The 16,566-nt window shown below is 42.8% G+C and overlaps 1 protein-coding gene across 3 annotated transcripts in view; it reads left to right on the top strand.

Moving 5' to 3' along the window:
- C5H8orf34 (chromosome 5 C8orf34 homolog) overlaps positions 1 to 16,566 on the top strand; it is a 245,957-nt gene that overhangs the window by 138,844 nt on the left and 90,547 nt on the right. For all 3 annotated transcript variants that reach the window (XM_068237473.1, XM_068237471.1, XM_068237474.1), the window contains exons 9-10: positions 4,749 to 4,831; positions 13,186 to 13,259. In XM_068237473.1, coding sequence (XP_068093574.1) covers positions 4,749 to 4,831; positions 13,186 to 13,259 — 157 coding nt within the window. The remainder of the gene's footprint in view (positions 1 to 4,748; positions 4,832 to 13,185; positions 13,260 to 16,566) is intronic.

Consider the following 16,566-nt stretch of genomic DNA (forward strand, 5'->3'; position numbering starts at 1 on the left):
AGGCCATTGATCCTTGGTAGCTCCGACTCCCTTTGAGGTCAATCTGATTGTGTTTTTGTTACAAGAGTGCGATCATCTCCAGCTCTGCCTGGAAACCCAAGTGGAGTCGGGGTCATACATCTCCACCTGTCTACAGCAGACAGTTTGCTGTCTGTGAACCTCATTGCATTTTGGAAAATAACGTCTTTTTCCAACTGCCAAGCAATCAATATCTTCCTCTGTGCATAGAACTCTCAGTAAAAGAACATTTCGTGCAGAGCACCTGGCAGAACTAAAAATGTCTCCACCATACATTTCAGAATGTAAATCGGAGAGAGGAAAGATTTACAATGGGCAAACACGGACTAAATAATCTATAAATTAATATTGTATAAAAATAAGCAGTTGTATTCATTTTGTTATTTTCACTGCCGTTCCTCTTTAAGTTTAACCACTCATTTTACCATTACCGGTGACGTCAGTTCCAGCCTAACTCAAGTGATTTAATTTTTTTTTTAAGTATTAGTGCTTATGCTGAAAATCTACAGATTATGATTTCCCAGAAAAGCTGATTATGGTGTTTTTGTTTTTTTTCCCTATTTTATCCCTATATTTATAGCAGTTGTGTCTGTCAGCCTCTGCCAGTAATATATCTGCAATACATTCACATTGTCCGGCTGTTCTGATAAACATTTATAATCTCTCTTATAGGAAGCTTAAGCTTGTATTGGCTTATGCATGTACATTTGGGAATGGTTGATCAACTCATAAATGGCAAGGTTAATAGGTTGCTAGATACATATTAATGTAGTTAGGTAATAGGATGGTGGAATCAGTATGGCTTAGTTTTAATGTGTAGACGTAAATAGCATTAATTGTTTCTCCCCATTTGTTAGCTAATCCTTTAACAACTTCAGTACCGGCGGTCTGTGGTTCCTTAAAGGGGAACTTCAACCTAAACAAACATACTGTCATTAAGTTACATTAGTTATGTTAATTAGAATAGATAGGTGATATCATTTTTTACCCACAATGTTTTATAAAAACAGGCAAATGTTTGTGATTCATGGGGGCTGCCATCTTTGTCATGGGGGCAGCCCTCTTTTTGGTTGAAAGGAGGTGACAGGGAGCATAAGACACAGTTCCAACTGTCCTTTGTCCTGATAACCCCTCCCAGCTGCATGCGCTAGGCTTCAAATGTCAAATTCAAAATGTAAAAAAAAAAAAAAATTGCACCAAAACAGCAGAACGAGAACAACAACATCAGAAATCCCATCATGCTTTGCACAGCATTAGGGGAAAAATGCCCGTGCAGTTTTCTTCTGTGCAGCTAAAAATGAGGCTTGTATAAGAGAAACAAAGTTCTGATGCTGTGAAACTGTTAAAGAAACACCAGGCCTTTTCAGTGCTGCTGAGTCGATTTTTAGTCTGGAGGTTCACTTTAAGGACCAGAGACCGCTGGCACCAAAAACCGACACATATTGACGAATTGCAGACGTGAATCACCGCTACCGCACTACACGCCGCACACCATTGCCTCAGCCCACCCGCTCTGTCGTCCCTATGACGGCAGAGCTCTGTGAGCCTGTCAAGAGCCGATTTCATTGGCTCCTGATCTTGTGATCAATGTAAGCCAATGGGGTTTGCTCACATTGATAAAGTGACAGGCTCACAGAGCTCTGCTGTCATACCGACAGCAGGGCAAGTTAGCTGCGGCGGGCAGAGAACGCGCGGAGGTGGCGAGTGAAATCTACGCCCTGGCAGGAATAACAGCCTCCAAACAGGGCATAGATTTGAATCCCCGCTATCTGGAAGTGGTTAAACTAAATCATGTAAACTTAAAGAGGACCTCCAAAGTAAATAAGAAAATCTGTCAGCCTGCACTTTAAAGAAAGTTATATTTACCCGAGAAGCCTTGTCCCACAATGCCATCCCGAAGTCCCTGCATCACCTGACTTCCGGCGCCTGGCCCCGCCTCTTCTCTCTCTCCACAGAGAAAAACGCCAAGCTATTTACTACTGCATCCAAACATCCAAACTTTCACATATATAATATTAGTGAGATGCCCCATTGTTTCCTACAGCAGTTAGGATTTGGTTTTTGCTACTCACCTGGTAATTATAGAAGGCATGCAACTGAATGGTGACTGCCAGATGAAGCAAGGTCAAGTAAAACTACAAAAGCACAGTCTGTGCTTGGCAAGACAAAGATCCTTCATCCCCCCCCCCCCCCCCGCCCCCCCCCCAAGGACTTTAGCTGACTTCTGGGAGGTCCTTTGTAGTTCTAATGCAGGGGATTCCTGACATATCAACAGTAGGGCTACACTAGGTTATCACTAATGGCATAGGGGGCCGTTAGATTTACTTGTTGGGTTGAGAGGCCAGGGTAGGGTTAGGCATCAGGAAGAAGAGGGTAATTAGGGTTGGACATCAGGACTGGATTGATGTTGGGAGTGGGATTAGGGTTAGCCATTAGAAAATGGTTTATAATGCGAAGAGGTTAGTGTTAGTTATGATTTACATTAAGGGGATCCAAGCAGCTTTTTTTCTTTGCAGTTTGTTCTGATTTCTAATAGCTGTAGAAGCTGCCATTTTCCTACCACCCCTTTTTATCCCGGGGAAGGTGAGCATGTAATTAAGTGGGAGTTCATTGAACTGCTTGAAGCACAGTGTCCTATCTCTACCCCCACCCCACCCCACCCCCCTCCACCGATGAAAGCCTTTGTTTGCTCATTGTTATGGCTAAATACAGAAGTCCTTATCTGCTTGCAATTTCTGCAGATGACAGATTGAGGAAGTAGGGTAAAAAAAGGCCTCTAACAAACATTTAAATGGTAAAAGACAAGGTAGAATGGATTTTTTTTAGTAATGAGACACATTGTTAGAATGCATTTTTAATGTGCTATTGATATGCCCTGGGGCTAAAAATGCTGCTAGTTTCACTTTAAGGGTAGAGCATGAAGTTGGGTATATCAGGAAAAAGTTAATGTGGGTTGAGGGGTGGGGCTAAGGATTAGTGTCCGGAACAAGATTAAGTGCTTTTTACTAATACACAATTGGCTTTTTCCTGTGTTCAAATGAACAGCCTCCAAATTACACATCACCTTTGGAATTTTTTAGTAGTTCATGACTAAGGCTAAAAAGAAAAAAAAAATGTTTTTCTCTTTACCAATTTTTTATGCACAAAAGGACAGGAAGAGGCCTTTTATAATTGTGTTTTTTCAATTCTACCAGGAGACATCTGTGATTTAGTTAATTCACATAGCAGAAGATCTAATAGAAGGATTGCAGTGTAAGCTATTGTAAATAGAACATTTCTTTGAGACAGATTGTTGCACTTACAGAGTTCCCATTTATTGCTATTGATCCCCATAATACTGGTTTGGTTTTCTCTGATAAACACTATACTTTATTTTATTTTTATCAATCTGATAAGCGCTTTGAACATACTATAGTAGTAGGGGCATTTAGGAAGGGGGGGGGGGGGGGGGAGAAATCAGTTGACATTACTGCACAGATGAAACCAAAGAGAAAGCTAGTTTATTTAGCAAAGATCTTTTGCATACATAAAGTAATTTGAAAAAAAAAAAAAATATATGTACATTTTGGTTTTTTTCCTGCATGTAGGGAACAGTCTGTGATCTGTTTTTGACTGCTGTCGTAGCATTTACAGATGATGTGGTTAAAGGAAACGGGAGATGAAAAAAAACTGATGACATAAACAATTGTCTATCCCCCTTTCCCTTAAAAATATATTTTTTAGGTATCCTACGGTTTTATTTTTAAATCTACTTTTTAAGTTATTACTGTTTTAATGTCTCTGCTCAATGACCCAGACATTGAAGTATGCCAGAGCTAAAATCTATGAACTATCGACCCTTTTTCTCTCTTTGCTGCTCTCAGAAGCCATTTTGTACCAGGAAAGTGTTTTATGACTATATTACCTTATCAATGAGGGAAATGCTGTAGTCCGACTCAGTCCCGACCTAGACAGAAACTGTCACTTGCATACCTGGGGCTTGATTTACAAAGCGGTGCTAACTGTTAGCACGCTTGTGAAAAGCCCCATAGCACACCTAAACATACTTTGCGCACTCGCGCACAAAGTTTCGCTGTCGCGTGCTAAGTTTAGCACTGCCCCGTGCGCGCAAAAATTTGCACCGGGTGCGACGACAACGGTGCACCAGATACGCCCAAAACGACGCATTGGATGCGCCCTAAACGTCGCATGGGTGCGACGTTTATGGCGCATCCAATGCGCCGTCTTGGGGGCATCGGGTGCACCACTTTCATCGCACCCGGTGCAACGTTTCACGCGCACCGGGTAGCGCTAAACTTAGCGGGTGAACGAGAAATTTAGCGCAAGAACTGATTTAGCTTGGTGCGTGCTAACTACTTAGCACCCTAGTTAGCACGCCCAAAGTCTTTAGGCGTGCTAACTAGGTTAGCACCACTTTGGGAATCAGGCCCCTGATGTTAAACTCTTTCAGGCAAAGAGAGAAAAAAAGGAACACAGCCTAGTTATTTGTGTGCTTGACACTGTACATGCACATGTTTATCTCATCATGTCACATGTCACATTGTGTATACTTTAGTAAAATATTTTACAGTCCATTGTAGATGGACCAGTGTTCTCATCTAAAGGCTACCAGGAGTTCACTGGCTCCATATATGGCATGATTATCAAATAGTTATTTTCCGCCAGTGCAAGGGCTCTGAATTGATCCATGGATTTTCAGCATCTGTAGCCTTTGTCTTTTTGTGTTCTAGGTTACAGGGTGAAAGTCTGGCTCAGGGAACAGAGGAAGCAGCCAAAGAATGCTCTTCCCAAGACAAAGCAGCTGCTAATGTGGGTGAGTAGAATTTGCTTCAACATTTTTAAAAAATAGAATGAAAAATACAGTACATTATGTTGTGCAATGTCTGGGGGAATGTAAATCCCAAAGTCTTCTTCATCCACGTATAAGTAATTCAGCTGAAGGAAAGAAATTACATCTACATTAAGGAAAGCCTTCCCTCAATAACCTGTTCAGTCATATTCACTCTGTTTCAAGCTCATAGTTGCATAGTTATTGCTGGTAAGATCATGCAAGTCAGATTGCTCCTTGTGTTTGATGTCAAGTAAAACATTAATCATTTTTTTGTTTTAATTTTAAAGCAATCCTTAAGTAGAAATAAGCTGATGAGATAAACAGTTGTATCTATAGTCCTATTCCTAAATGAGTTTTGTGTAATCCCATTGTTTTGTATCTGAAAGTGAAGTACCTGAAAGCCAAAATAATATATAGTGAATTAAGCCCATTACCTGTTACTGATCACCCTCCAACTAACCATTGTCTTCAAGGTCCCTCCTACTCCTAAACTCTTCCATATTTGACTGGCCCCTCAGTTGAATATTCTGCAGGAAGAACTGGGTATGCGTAAGTTCTGAACCGCTCATTCCCAGTAAAAAGAAGTACTCATGCGTGCAAGAGGAAGCGCACAAGTGCTTTATTTTACTGGGCATGTGCGGTTCGGAACTCGCACATGCCCATTTCAGACTTGCTTGTTTACTAGTTGGCAACATCATGGAAGCTATATGGGTGGGTGGGAGGGGAAGAAGTCCTGGAATGGGAGGTACCCCCAAAAACAACAAGTATCTGGAGGATGGTGAGTAGTGAGGGGGCTCTAGCCCACCTTGATGTTAAGTTGAAGGTTTTAGTACACTTCAGGTGTGCTTTGAAGTGTTAAATGTCTCAGGTAAACAGCAATAGTTTTCAGTGCTTTTCAGCACCCTTGTAGACCAATACTGAACTCATTTACTTTTCATTTATCCCTGTCATTAAAAATGCTTCTTATCTACATGGGTTTTATCAGCTCTTATAAGTTATCAGTGAGAGTTATGCTACAGGCTGGCTGTAGTCCACTGCAGAGAAACACATTTATCTGTTAATAGTACCTCTCTTCAGACACCCTTTAATCTCAGTCTTATACAAATTACTCTTTCAACATATTCATATCATGAAGTGATGTGTAGTGAGCTATGGTAACACTGGGCACACTGATCGCACAACCCACCCTAAGTACCTGGTAAAATTGCCATACATTCCCTGTATATGGCAACTTTAACACTGGTTAGTGAATCTGGCCCTAGATCTGACCACTCATAGCTAGAATGGGTGACAGATGAATGTCTGTTGGTGACCCATAACAGTACCAACAGGAAATGGAGTAGAGTCAAGCTGCAATTTCTTGGCCATTCTCTCCAGTATTCAACTGCAGAGGAAGGTCTATCCCCTTGTCCAGAAGAAATAACTTAATACCTTTGTGTGAAGTATATTTTTGAGTTCATAGAAATGAGCATTTGCACATAGTATATATAATGCAGTTCAATAGGGAAAAAGTGCATAAAAATGGGTGGGGCTAGGAGATCTGCTCTGTGCTGGGGAAGTAAATCCTGCTCTTCTGGCAACCAGGGTCTGCAGGATCCAGACAGCCAAGTAATTGCAACATATTAATAAACAAAATAACAATAATTTAAAGTACAGACGTGCAACGCAAACAACTTTGTGTATCTATAAGTAATGCAAATTCACCATCATATGCAGTAGAATTGGAGAATTCTCTAATGCTAGGTAGACACCATACAATTTTGTGTTTGATAGATGGTTCGATAGATAATTTCCGTCATGTCCGATCTTATTTTCGATCGTTTTTCTGATCGATTTTTCATAGAAGTGAATGGAAACAGATAAGAAAAGACAACGGAATCGAATCGGAAATCGATCGGAAAATTGAATCGGAAATCGATCAGATGGAAAATCGACGGAAAAAACGCATCGTGTGTACCCAGCATTAGGCTTTAACCTCCCTGGCGTTCAATTTCCCCAGGATTTCTGGATTTCTGTGCAAAAAGTCATACAAATAATTTTCAGAACTTTTTTTTTTCCTGTAACTTGCCAAAATGTGTCAGGCAAGGGTGGGCGAACAGTGTTCGCCACTGTTCGGGTTCGCCCGGATTTTGGCCTGTTCGGGTTCGGTTCGGCACCCCCCGAACACCTCATGGTGTTCGGGAGGGTGCTCGGCCACGCTGCCCGAACGCGCCTTCTTTGTTCGGCCGAACACAGCCGTGTCTGGCCGAACATAGCCCCCTATAGGGTCCCAGCATAAAGGGAGAACATGCCCCGAGCGCGGGGGGGGGGGGGGGTCGGAAATGCCCCCCACCCCTCCCCGCTAAGCTCTCCCTTTTGCCGGTACCCTATAACGTTAAATTTAAGCCCCCCAAAAGTACCTGAGGAGGAGGGCAGGAAGCGGGCAGGCGGAGATGCTAGGCGCTAGTACCATCTGGTACTTCCGCCCTCTCTTGACGCACTTCCTGTTTACATTTGAAGTCGCGTCAAGAGAGCGCAGAAGTACCGCGATGATGCGTACGAGGGTACGTGTCATCATGTAGATGACGCGTACCCTCGTTCGTGTCATCGCGGTACTTCTGCGCTCTCTTGACGCGACTTCAAATGTAAACAGGAAGTGCGTCAAGAGAGGGCGGAAGTACCAGATGGTACTAGCGCCTAGCATTTCCGACCCCCCCCCCCCCCCCCGCGCTCGGGGCATGCTCTCCCTTTATGCTGGGACCCTATAGGGGCCCCAAAGGGACATGTTCGGGTTGGGTTCGGCCCGAACATGCCGAACATCGGGGGCATGTTCGGCCGAACCACCCCGAACCCGAACATCTGGATGTTCGCCCATCACTAATGTGTATGCAAGTCAACACTGTTCCCAGCATGTTTTGTATTGACTTGTATAACCGTCAATAGGTTAATACTGAGCTGAATCATTTTAAATGTATACATTAAAGGATATCCGAGGCAAATAAGATTTTAAGAATAGGGGCAGGCATGTACATGGATGTTCACCTCTGTCCCCCTCTGTTCTCTCCTAAAAGCCAGCAGAAACTGCTTCCAGGTCAACCGGATCAGCAGCAGTGCACCAGCACTAGGCCCGGCAGCGTGCGTCATTGACTAAGAGTTGCCTCGTAGTGCGCATGCGCAGAGCGTTCCTGGTCACGGGAGCACGGTCAGTTACACATGCTGCTGGAGCTAGCTCTTGTGCACTGCTGCCGACCTGGAAGCAGCTTCTGCTGGCTTTTTGGTGAGACCAGAGGTGGACAGAGGTGCAGGGCATGAGAACTGCTCCCCCCTTTCTTACAATCCAATTCGCCTCCGATATCCTTCAAGCAAAACTAGTCCTTATGATTCATCACAATTTTTACCATTATTTTGATATGTCATAAGAAAGGTGTGTATTGTGTGCAATGCCAAATGGTAGGCTATTAATATATATAACAATATAGCTGAAGCTCATCATTGTTTCTAAACTACAGACACTGCCCAGTTTTTATCCTTTATCAGAGTTATAAATGTCCTGCAATAAGTTTAAAAATTAGGATGTACTGATATGTATTTTTCTATCCAAGCTGAAAACAAGTCAATGTTGTTGCACTAAAATGAAATCAATTTGGAATGTGTTATGTATTTTTATGGAATTGTCAAGCAAATAAACTAACTTTTCTCAAGCCAAACCCAGAAGAGCAGCTCCTGAGATACAGCTCCGCCTTCCATCTCTCTGTATTTGTCCTTCACCTTTACTAATTAGGATTTCAACTGAATCCATCCAACCTTCCACCTGATGATCTGCCATTGCTGTTCACTCAATCACAGCACACAGCCTGCCACACCCATACACATTAGGTGGTCTTTACCCACTTGAGACCATTTTGACAGGATCAAATGATGAACAAAATGTCTAAACATAGTATCAGAAATATCTTTAGCTCATAGACCTGGGGCCTGATTCAGTCCCAACAATCAGTAGCATTGTCTGGCTATTGTCTAATGCTTGCAAATTTCTATTAACCCTTTCCAAATCACTCATGTTTCCCAGCACCTAATTTTTTTGAAGGGTGCTGGGGGGGGGGGGGGGGGGACGTGGGTGATCCGGAAAAAGGAACGGGACCATGGCTCCAGAGGCTCGATACCTGGGGCAGGGACCAGCATCAGTGGTGGGGAACGAGGCCATCGCCAGCTTGCTTGCTGTAGCCATGCCCTTTGCACAAGCGCCAGCGTAATGCTGCTATTACGTTACGTGGCGCTGCATGTTGATAGAGGGGATTAAAGTGACCGTCACTTTGATCCACATAGGGGGAAGCTGTGCCGGACCAGATCCAACATCAGCATCCCAACATGGATGAAAATGTGGCGGAGTTGGAGGAAGTAGCGAAGGTGGCCAGTGGATATAGTTTGACACTGATGTGTATAGGACGGCGCTTTGCCAAATCATACCGGCAACAGGGCCATCAAGCCACAGCCTTCTTTTTCCTATGTTGCACTACGTCAGGCATTGATCCCATAGAGGAAAAGGTCACTGTCGGACATAGTCCGAGATAGATTTGGAAAGTGTTAACAGGATTCAATTAAAAAAAGTATACATTTAGCTCACCAACGCATTTGAAGACAGCTGCAGCATTTTATTGTTCCAATGTTCTTTTCTCTGATATTTTTAGTGACTTTATACGTGGGAGTTCATGGTTTAACATAAAAAATTGCCTCAAGAAGAGTCTTTTAGGGTCCAGATCAATAAACCAATGGGGACCCCTAGCAGGAGATTTAAAGATACTCATGACGGGGTCATCAGAAAGTTGCAGTGATTGGAAAAACACATTAGACATGGATTATGGCATCGGACAACAAGAAATGTCTTTTTTTTCCAAAGGAACTGTTATTTTTTTTTGTCCTTTGAACGCTTTGAAATTGTTGTGAGCTTGGATAAGACAGCTGAAGTTTTGCAGGGTAGAGAAAATATCAGCAACTCCAGTTTTTGGTATGCTGAGGAAACCTAAAATGTTCCCCTCCTGTGAGCAACCTTCCTACCTTATTCTTAAAGGGAACCTGAACTTCCTACCTTATTCTTAAAGGAAACCTGAACTCCCTACTTCATTCTTAAAGGAAACCTGAACCGAGAGGGATATGGTGGTTGCCATATTTCTTACCTTTTAAACAATACCAGTTGCCTGGCTGTCCTGCTGATCTCTTTGGCTGCAGTGGAGTCTTACTTAGTCACCTGAAACAAGTATGTGGCTAATCCAGCCAGACTTCAGTCAGGAGCATCTGATCTACATGCTTGTTCAGGGTCTATGGGTATGGGTATTAGAGCCCATTTCCACTTGTGCGGTGCGAATTCGTTGCGGAAAACGCAAAAACGAATGTGTATGCGAATTTTAACGCAAATTTTACTGCGAATTTGCGTACGTTTTTGCATAGGTTATTAAGTGTGCAAATTTAACCATGTCAGTGCCTGTGTGCTTTTACATTGATTTTATGAGAAAACTTACGCACATTTGTGGTAAAATTCGCATAGCGAAAACGCATGCGAATTTCCTATTGACTACATTGTATGCGAATCGCACACCGCCTTGAGGTGTGTGCGAATTCTGATGGCTCTGCGTGCAAATTTTTCCTGCACACAAAATTGCACAGGATTTCTGACAAGTGGAAACAGGCCCATCCACTTGTATTGGTAATGCGAATCTGCATGCAGAAAAAGCATGCAGATTTGCGATAGTGGAAACGGGCCCTTAAAGACAAAGGCTCAGCAAGACAGCCAGGTAATCTGCATTGTTTAAAAGGCCTCCATATCCCTCTCAGTTCAGGGGTATTATAAACAAGGTCTCTTTTCAGAGTTCATTTTGTCAGCTGTGTAAGTTGGTTGGTTGCCTACCAACCAACTTACACAGCTGACAAAATGAACTCTGAAAAGAGACCTGTATCCATTTCTGCTTATAAGACTCAGGTACAAATATACCTAGTGCTCACCAAAGAACCTCATATAACATTCTAACTATCATTTGTATTATTTATAGGCTATTTATTTAGATCTTTTGTTTGCCTTGCCTGCTTCATCTCAATGTAAATTTACTGATTGGGCAGTCACTGGCAGCATTATTTTTCCCATGCATTATATGCGTATGATGTACACAGATATGCACATTCTTGTGATCTAAACGTCCATATCATATGTCCTTAGGGAGAGAAGCATCATTCACTATTGGGGGTTATATGGGGTTACATGTAGCAGGGATGCTCTGTAAGGAGCAAGATTCAACATGATTGTTATCTGTAAATGAGCAATCTCTGAAAGGCGCTCGTCACTCATTATACGGATCTCTTTCTTAGTATTTCCATCACTGCTGCCTTAGATAGAGACATCTAAATTTTAATAATCCTTAAATGAAAACTGTACCAAGAGGGATATGGAGGCTGCCATATTTACTTCAAAACAATACTAGTTGCCTGGCAGCCCTGCTGATCTGTTTGGCTGCAGCAGTGTCTCATTCACATCAGAAACGAGCATGCAGATAATCTTGTCAGATCTGACAATAATGTCAGAAACACCTGATCTGTATATGCTTGTTCAGGGTCTATGGCTGAACGTATTAGAGACAAGACATTTTTTTTTTAAAAAGGTGTTAATTAGAAAAGTTGTTCCTCATCTATGACCGGTGCAGTGACCCTTCATGGAGTTTGCATTTAAAGTGTACCGCAAACCACAGATACTTACCTTTTTATACATACCTGGGGCTTCCTCCAGCCCCATTGGCACAGATCACTCCCATGCCGCCATCCTCCACTGCCTGCAGCTCTGGTAACGGGCTTATAACTTGTTCCAGTCGCGGCCAGCCTCGTGACGCTGCCCATGCTGCTGCCTGCCCCCCTCTCCCCCCCCCCAAATGTTAATGTGTCTGTGCTTTAAAATATCTCAGCTGTACTTTGTGCATAAACAGATAAAGGGCTTGATGAACTAACTTTCAGCAAATTTGCCTGCGCACGGCAATTTTACCAGTACTAATGCCAGGGAAGTAGACTGCAGCTGATGATCTTTTCCACCATTATGAGTGGTGAGATGAGATGTCTGTACGACGGCTCATCAGATGTTCCATGGTGACCCCATTGCCAGTTATAGATCTCCTAATTTGCCATTTGCCTGTTGCGTGGCATGGAGGTCAGAGATTGGTCAATTGAGCAGTGTTTTCGGCTAGACCTGTTGAGTGAGTAGATTTCTACCTCTAGCTGTAAGTGAATGCCAGGGAAGTAGATTACCTAATGCAATCTGCACACATTTCGCTAGGGTTGCTATAGTTACTATAGCAACCCTAGCGAAATGTGTGCAGATTGCATTGTGCTACTTACCCAAGTAGGATACCATGCATTTCTATCACAACTCACACCTTGCTTGGTAAGATACGCCCTGCTAGCTAATGGAAGAGCGGGCAGTCCCGAAGACAGATGGGCACTGTGTGGTGGGTGTCAGAGGACAAGCAATGCACAAATGCACACACAGGGGCTACATTCATACACTAGAAGGGCAGCAGCAGAGGTGGCAGACTCTGCCGATTCCCAAGAGATTTCATGCTGAAATTGATTGGGAATCGGCCTGTGGTGTATGGGCAGCCGACAGATCTCTCTCTAATCGGATTTGATCAAAGAGAGATCTGTCTCTTGGTCGAATTTGCCCCTCAAGGAGCCAAAATGGTCATTGTAGCAGCACAGAGCTGACAGCAGCCACATTTCTGCACAGCCCAAGATGTCTGCTTACATCACATTGTCCACGTAATAATCCTATTGTCTAGCTCATCATTGATGCTTGTAATCTCACTTAAGCAGAATATTTGAATAATTACTAGATAAAGCAAATCTAAACATGCCTGTGGAGTAACTCTAAACACTCCTGTAGAGTAAATAGAATATTGACATTGTAGTTAATGGAACACTTAAGTCCGTCACTTGGAAAATATGGAGATACTGCAAGTATGGGAGAACACAGATGACAGATTGTCATTTGAACTGAGATCTGCACTTCAGCTCCCTTTAAATATCCTACAGGCATCTATTATATGGCAACAACATTTAGGCTTAACCTGTGGTAATTCCTGGCACCATTCATCATGATGGAATAAGGTACAGAGCTCCAGTCCATTAAGACATCACTCATCAAAGTGTGTTCAGTGGCAGACAAGATAGAAACATATTACCTGTGTAATTCAAAACCAGCCCCGAAATCCAGTTTCTCTTTTTTTTCTGTTTTGGCAAGAAACACGGACGTTTACATATTTCAGGAGATTAATTATTCCAAAGTAATTACATGAACCTGAATATTTGTTGTCTGCTTGGAACAGAGACGTTGCCTGGAGCGGAAACTTTAATGGAAGATGATGAAGAATTTGAAAGTGCATCGCAAGTGACGGGTCCTGTAAGTCAGATATTACTCCTCACTTCATTAGTCTGCATAATGTATTGGGATGATCCAACAATGTCTAGGATACAGATGAAACATTTACACGTGGCATTACGTAGTTACAGATCTCTTTGTAAGGTTTATATTTATTATGTGGGAGACTCCTAGATACAAAACATTGGATGATCTGCTATGGTGGTCACCTCTGACTGATGAGAAGAATAAGGGAAGTCCCCAACTTACCCCTGACTTACAAACGACCTGCTATTACAAACGGGACAAAAATGGGAATAAGTCATAATTTTTTTTGTTCAAATAGACCTTATAGTTTTTGAGAAAATCAATGTAAAAAAAAAATCAAGGAAAATGTTGTTTAAACTCCGTAAAATTACATTTTGCTGTGGTACACTGCGTACTTTGAAAAGGGCGCCGGGAAAAAAGGGCGCCTGATATAGACGAAAAAAGCCAGATTCACCTACAAATGGGAACCTGGTGTAGCCCAAATGCCAAATTGTGCTACAAAGGGCGCCTGGTGTAGGCGAAATGTCAAATTCGGCTACCAAGGGCGCCCAGTGTAGCCTGTATTCCAAATTCGGCTACAAAGGGTGCCTTGTGTAGCCCGTATGCCAAATTCAGCAACAAAGAGCGCCTAGTGTAGCCCATACGCCAAATTCGGCTACAAAGGGCGCCTGGTGTAGCACGTATGCCAAATTCGGCTACAAAGAGTGCCTGGTGTAGCCCATATTCCAAATTCAGCTACAAAGCCGCTAAAGCCGAAAAGCTAGTTTAAGTTTATAAAACGGATGCTGTTATAGGCAAAATTTGTTGGGCTAAAAGGGCTCTGGATATAGCCGAGAAAAGTGATTACTGTGACCTAACTTCTCCCTACCCTCACACAGAAACCTCCCCTGATGGTGCCTAACTCTAACCACTCCTTGGTGGTGCCTAACCCTAAGACCCCCTGGTGGTGCCTAACCGTAACCCCCCTGGTGGTGCCTAACCCTAAGACCCCCCCCCCCCCTGGTGATTGCTATGACTTAACTTCTTCCTAGACTCACACAGAACCCTCCCCTGGTGGTGCCTTACCCTAAGACCCCCCCCCCCCCCAGTGGTGCCTAACCCTAAGCCCCCCCCCCCCCCCCCCCTCCGCTTGTGATGCCTAATCCCAACTCCCCTGCACTCCCGATTCAAACATCTCGGCTGTAAAAGGGCGCCCTTTTGCACAGAATCAAGAACCTTGTAGCCGACAACCTCGTAGCCGAATCTAAATTATAGGCTACAAAGGGGCACCCTTTTGTAGCTGAATCAAAAACCTTGTAGCCAAATGAAAAATATGGGCTACAAAGGGGCTCCATTTTGTAGCCGAATGGAAAACCTTGAAGCCGAAAAAAAACTCAAGCACACTTTTCACCACCTTGTAGACCATATTTGCAAAAATAACATTGAAGTCTATGGAGGCGCCCTAATACAGATGGCTCAGGTGCCCTTTTCAACTGATTCCGGCACTATACTTTATAGAGCGTTCCAAGCTCTTTAAACACATTTTACACATTTTAAAGCAAACCTGTAATCCAGCCCTGGGTAAAGGAGACAGAAGGAGGCACAAAGGATACAGAGATCAGAGGGACACAGTGGAAGCAGAGGTACACAATGTAGGCACAGATGGAGACACTGAGAGAACGGAGACAGAGGTGACACAGTGGGAGGCGGAGGTGGCACAGAGGGGGACAATGAAGGCAGAGGTGACACAGAGGAGGAAACTGAGGGCGCAGGTGGGAACAGAGGAGGTACAGGGGGACAAACGACAGTGTTCAAACTTAGGGGCTGTAGGTATGTTCTTAACCTGAGTCCATTATCTCATTCGTTAACCGGGAACTACGTTGTATACTGAATATTGTTAGCGATGTGGCAAAGCAATTGATTCCTCTCTGATCAGAATTAATTCAGAGAGAAATTGATTCCTACCACACATAACACATAGATTTTTAATAGCTTCCAACAGGAAATATATTTAAATTAATCAAACTGCTTAGTGTCAATGCAGTGCAATGCGGACTGAGCGCTGCTCCTGCCCCGATCAACCTTAAAGGAATACTATCGATTCACATATTTTTTTCAATTGACACAGGAATTGTTTGGGAAGTGCTGCCAAGTACTGGTGTATACATTTTAGTAGCAACTTCTTTGTTTACTGTTAGCAAAATACATTCAAACTTTACTGACACCAAAACTGACGGCTGACTGAGCCATGAGGAGAGGGGAAATTCCCCTCACACTTGATCAGTTAACTCTATGTGTAGCTCTGTGTGTGACAGAGAGAGCTCCCAACAGCTGCAGATCCTGTGTCCCGTGTTTCTGACTGAAGTGTCTGAAGAGAGCAGAGGAAATGTAACTAATCGTCACAGCTTTTTCATAGTGTTTTTGCTTTCAGAGTTTGATATGTTTGATATTTGCTTTCTGTAGTCTGATATGCAACTCTGGCTGTGCATTGAAGCAGACACCCCTTCTGCAATCAATTTGTCCCAATATAGCTAAATCCTACCCTCAATAAATTACAGCTTTTGCCTCTGATATTTAACATGAAAAGTAGGAAAATGTTTACACAGCTACTTAGACATTATTTGCACACTGTCAATAGTATTCCTTTAATCTGATCCGATCAATACTTTGGATCCATTTTAGGTCAAATTAGATGGAAAAGAAATAGTTTTAGAAATCAATTCCCTGCAGATTCAATCACTGTGATTGATAGGTCTAGAAAATCTGTAACCCTTTCACTGCCAGCCAATTTGTCCTAAACGTGAACATCTACTTTTTAGATGTTTTTAGACATTTTGCACTCATTAGGTTTAATTAGGATTTTTGACAAGAAAACCTACATGAAATAGGACATATTATATATTGTTTTTTTCCGTAAAGAATTGGGCTTGAACACTCAAACAAAATGTTTTACTTTTTCTGGAGATAGAACAAACATTTTTGAGTGAAATATGTTGAAAATTAAAAAAAACTAAAATATTTGTCTGCTTTGTTTTTTTTTCAAAGACTAATTATATTTACTGACAAAAATGTTAATCTTTGTAAAAGTCCTGATTCTGCTGAATCCAGAGATACCACATATCTACTGGTATCCCACTTTTCTAGTTCTGGTATAGGTGCACCAATACAGGTAGCAAGATATAAGGGCAGCCAGTAATAGGTAGCCTGGAATAGGTGCGTCAGTATAGGTAGCCAGATATAGGTGCAGCTAGTATAGGTGCAGCCAGTATAGATAGCCAGGAATAGGTGCTCCAGTATAGGTAACAGGTATAGGTACCCCAAT

Source organism: Hyperolius riggenbachi, chromosome 5 (assembly GCF_040937935.1).
Source record: "Hyperolius riggenbachi isolate aHypRig1 chromosome 5, aHypRig1.pri, whole genome shotgun sequence".
Lineage (NCBI taxonomy): Eukaryota > Metazoa > Chordata > Amphibia > Anura > Hyperoliidae > Hyperolius > Hyperolius riggenbachi.